We start from the raw sequence: 4683 nt of genomic DNA, 5'->3' as shown, positions 1-4683 counted from the left end.
TATATATATTCATGAACCCTCTTTTATTAAAACCTTGTCGGCATCCTACAATGGAAGTACTACTTGGAACATCCTTGGCCGTCCAATCGCTAATTTACCTAGAAAAGTAAGGGCTACCATTAATATATACATATATGCTGTGACTCCGACCTCTCTATCTGCTTCACGCAATTGCTTCTATTTGAAGATACTATGATTATATATATCACCCTTTTGCTGTTCTTCATCCTAATTCAAATTGAATTTGATCAAAAATTTAATTAATTATATGATTATTTTTATTTATTAATTATGAGATTGATGTATAATATAGAAAAATGACCGTTCACATATCAAGGGTATTTATATATTTACTGTCTGATATATTAACTGAGTTCAAGTGATCAGACTTAACTAGAATAAGGATTATTTTGTTAGTTAGTTATTGAGTTCGACACCAAATGGACTCTAACGGGCCAAAAACAAGCTTCTAGGCACTTGATGGGTGTGATATTCTTTTAGTAATCTAACTAAAATTTAAGTTTTCAAATGAAGGATTTGTTCGATTAGGGTTACATCAACAAAACTCCTTATAAAAATAATCATAGGCTAAAATACAAGGTTCGTGCATTTGACGGCATAATCATAGGCTAAAAAGAAAAAAGGATGGCATCACTCCATGACAGGAGAGGTACTCAGCCGTTGTAAATTTAAATTATGCACACGCATGATGTATCAACAGTGGTCCGTCCACTAATTATGCATAATTTCAAAAAATCCATTGATTTCGATTGATGGACTTTTTCTTTATAAGTATATTATTATAAATAGATATATAAATATTAATTTTTTTTATATCTTGCACAGACGTGGACAGCGACCCAATTACTATTACATGTCAAATGAAAATGCATTCACCACAATTTGATCATTATTCAAGAACATTAGCTAGAATTGAGACAACATATGATTATTCATGCACAATTGAACACTAAATAACCTCTTGGTCTTCACAAGCATAGTACAGAAGTTGCTTGCTTAGCTTAAAATTAAGGGGAGATGTACAAATTAAAATCTCCCAACCCTCTCCTCATGACTCAAGCATTAATCAATAATAACCAGAAGAACTCATAGACACGCAGTTCATCATACATATACTCTAAACTTAGCTCACAAAATCGAGCTTGATTCTAATGAACCGAGAACTACTTAATATCATCATCCACTCTGATTATTAGGGTCGAAGTAGTTGCCATAATTCATAAAATCCGAGCCAGAAAAGCTCCCATACTGAGCTCCAAAACCAGGAGGAAAATCTTGCTGCTGTTGTAGCTGCAACGAGGCGTCGGTGGCGGCCGTTGTCGGCTGAGAGTCGGGGTAATCATATCCCAATTGCTGATTGTTGTTGTAAAGAGCTGAGGTTAAGTAAGGGAACTCAGCGTCGTTACTAGACAGCAACTGCGCGTACTGCTGAAGTCCTGGGAAGGTATTGTGCAGCAATGGATCGGAGGGGAGTTGAGGAGGCATGTGGACGGATGATGGGAAGTTGCTTAAACCAGCTCCCTGTTGATGGCTGGTCGATGAGTCGGTGGTGCTAACGTAACGTAGCTCGGTCCTGCCTTGAACTCGTTCGGGGAAGTTGAGTTTGGCTTTGGAGCCTTTGAACCTCAGCGCAGCTTCATCGTATGCAAGGGCTGCATCCTCAGCTGTGTCGAAGGTGCCAAGCCATACTCGGGCTGCCTTCTTGGGATCGCGTATCTCGGCTGCCCATTTGCCCCACGGCCTTTGCCGCACTCCTCTGTAGTGCTTCTTCACAGTTGCTTCCATCAAGACCATACACTGTGTTAGAATTTGGGAACAACTTTAAATGCAGATTGATATATATAGGGAATGCAACATATTCTTTTCTACAAATAATAATAGGCAAAACAGTCCCTTAAGAAAAAGAAAGAGAAAGGGTACTCTAAAGCCTCTAATTTTCTTTTCTGAACAAAAAAAGACAGCGTTACTTTCTGATACAAAAAGTAGTGATCAGTTTCTTCGTTAAAAATTTAGGAATCGTGTTGTCTTTTTCTTTTCTTGTCAATTCAGTAAGATTTTATGTCTATTAGTATTTTCAGTGGAGGATAAAAACACGATTCTGACCTTATATATTTATGTTTACGTGTTAAATACACATAATTTTTTTTACATCAAATTTAGATACTAAAAGTCTTTTTTTTTTTTTTTTGGACAGATTCATCAAAGATACTAAAAGTTATCGTCAAGAAATAAAAATTATATATAAATTAACATCATTACTACAATAATTTTCTATTTTAACTTTTTTTTCTAAGAAAATCAAATGCCAAATACCCATTTCTTGATAAAAGGGTTCACATTATCAACTTTCATCATCTAGCAATCAAAAAGTAATCCTCAAGTAACACATACACACACACGAAGATTAACTCCATTAATTTCTAGGAAAAGAAGAACCTGTTATCTATTGGTGCTAGTAATAACATATATATGATCAGCATTGTATATATATAATATAATTAAAATAAAATAAAAAGGCTGGATCTTGTCACTAAGCTCCATTACATAGACTATGTTTGGACCGACAATTGGCAATACGTCAAGAAACCAAGTGTTGAATAATCGAAAGCGACCAGCTTATGTTAAACATGCGGTAATCGTGTTAGATTTTGGTAGGTGCAAAAGGGTTTTGACATCTGACCAAATAATTCAAAAAATATGAATTTCCACCTACACCCACATTCGAATGCAATAATGTCATCAAAGACGTGTTTACTTGATTAACATCAGCAAGAATTATAGATACAGAAATGGTGTATGTATATGTTAGAGATTCTTAGAGTGGTGGTGTGAAAGAGATATCTCTAGAGTTATCGACAAAGAGAGAGAGGAGAGAGAGAGGGGGGGAGTGAGATAGTACTTTACGGAAAGTAAACAAAACATAAACGGAAAGTAAACATACAATGAACTTTGGTGAAAGCACAAAATCTTGGCCTTTTTCTCCACATTCTTCCAACTCTTCTACTCTAACTTGACTACTACTTTCTTCCTCACCCCCAAAAAGTAGTCTTTTATTACGAAATTTCTAGACACATATATATATGTATGTATAATTGACAGGTTTTGAAGTTAATATATTATTAATATAAGAATTAATTATAATTATATATCTAGTAAAATAAGGGGAAAAAAAGAAGGGTTTGAAGCACATCTTGAAGTGTGTGTGTGTGTATATATATATGTGTACCTTGATCTTGGTGAGCTTCTTGGGGGGCCTCCGGCGGCGGCGGCGGCGGCAAGGCGGGATCTTCTTCATGGGTGGCGCCAAGAATTCTTGTGAGACCGGAAATCATGTTGTTTTGTCCACCGGAGAAGCCGTATGCTCCGCCGCTTTTCTCCCCCGGTGCTTCCATGGGAAGTGGCCTGGCCTCTTTCCTCCGATCCACCTTGCAACCCTTTTTCTTGAATCCCTCCTGGTGTGTGTATGTGTATGTGGTTTTTAATAATATAACAATCCAAGATCGTCAGATTATTAATAATTTTTCATAAATATATTTTATATATCTCCAACCCCCCCTTTTTTTTCCTATTTCTCTCTTTCACTCTCTTTCTCTCTCTCTATATATATGTTGTGTCAAGAAGAAGTTGAGAGATGGAAGAATTGAGATGGCGACATGGAAGCGAAGATGTCTCTTTCTGTAGGTGTAGTAGTAGTAGAGGCAAAATGAAGGGAGGAAAAGTAGGGTTGGGAAGAAGGGTTTTTATTGCCAACTCTCAACATTTATTTATTTATTTTTATTTTATTAACACCAAATATCAATTATTCCAATTAATATATATATATAAATTTTAATGCAAAAGTTTAAAAAAAAAAAAAAGAAAATTCTGGACAGAGAAAAAGAAGAGTGATTAATGATGATGATCATATATATATATATATAGATGAGGAAGACGACATCCTGAGCAGATTTGAGTTTAAATTTAGTTGGAGACAAAAGGGAAATAAATTGATAAGAAAGAATAAAAAGAGATAAAGATTAGGTGCAGTGCAGCGGAGGGGAGTCGTCGATCTCATCATCTTCACTTCAAGAAAACAAAACAAAACAGATAAAGTTTTAAGGTACAAACATTTCAGATCTATTACATATGAAGAGATTGGCCATTTGTCTTCATTCTCAGATGCATGTTGCACATCTGGTGCCCTGCACTGCTAATTTCTTCTACAACCCAAAAAAATATTAAACCAAAATATTATTTGTATTCTTATATATATACATACATATCGAAAAATTATTATTATTATTATCTTTTTTTGCCTTGACTGCAACAGCGAAACATGTCATGAAATATATAGACCAGTAATACAGATCATTTTGAATATATATAAAATTATGTTGTGTTGTTTTGAGATTGAATTAATTGCTAAGGTTGTCTCGATACTTATTGCATTTGCATATAGTAAAAGAGGTTGAAAAGCCCTACCGATTATTATTCCCAACGTTAACCTTTAGGTTACCAATAAATGTTTTGGGATCACTGAGGTTTTAGCTCAATGATTAAGGTTGAAGTTTTTGGAACAAATACGAGGTAATGGATTCAAATTTTGTAGTGTATGTGTGGATGTTTCTCTCATTTTGCATGGATTTGTTGTAATTTTGTTGTTTGACTGCGTAATTTATTCTA

At 34.9% G+C, this 4683-nt stretch overlaps 1 protein-coding gene across 2 annotated transcripts; it reads right to left on the bottom strand.

Moving 5' to 3' along the window:
* Positions 911 to 3790, bottom strand: LOC105168482 (ethylene-responsive transcription factor ERF113). 2 transcript variants are annotated; one of them, XM_011088583.2, is made up of 2 exons: positions 3248 to 3790; positions 911 to 1818 (listed from the first exon to the last, which is right to left on the bottom strand). In XM_011088583.2, exons 1-2 carry the CDS (start codon positions 3314 to 3316, stop codon positions 1198 to 1200), a joined length of 690 nt encoding a protein of 229 aa, XP_011086885.1. In that variant the 5' UTR covers positions 3317 to 3790; the 3' UTR covers positions 911 to 1197. The 2 variants fall into 2 exon arrangements, with proteins under 2 accessions (XP_011086885.1, XP_011086884.1); XM_011088582.2 differs by having other exon boundaries at positions 911 to 1799; positions 3248 to 3782.

This window comes from Sesamum indicum, linkage group LG8 (assembly GCF_000512975.1).
Source record: "Sesamum indicum cultivar Zhongzhi No. 13 linkage group LG8, S_indicum_v1.0, whole genome shotgun sequence".
In the NCBI taxonomy this organism is placed as follows: domain Eukaryota; kingdom Viridiplantae; phylum Streptophyta; class Magnoliopsida; order Lamiales; family Pedaliaceae; genus Sesamum; species Sesamum indicum.
The sequence above is the reverse complement of the archived record's forward strand: the minus strand, read 5'-3'. Positions and strand labels throughout refer to the sequence as shown.

Bases quoted from the DNA above. Each gene is read 5' to 3' on its own strand.
- LOC105168482 (XM_011088582.2), bottom strand. From the start codon at position 3,413: ATGGAAGCACCGGGGGAGAAAAGCGGCGGAGCATACGGCTTCTCCGGT. The intron at 1,800-3,247 runs GTACACATATAT...TCTTGATGGAAG, and splicing joins AGAAGCTCACCAAGATCAAG to CAACTGTGAAGAAGCACTAC.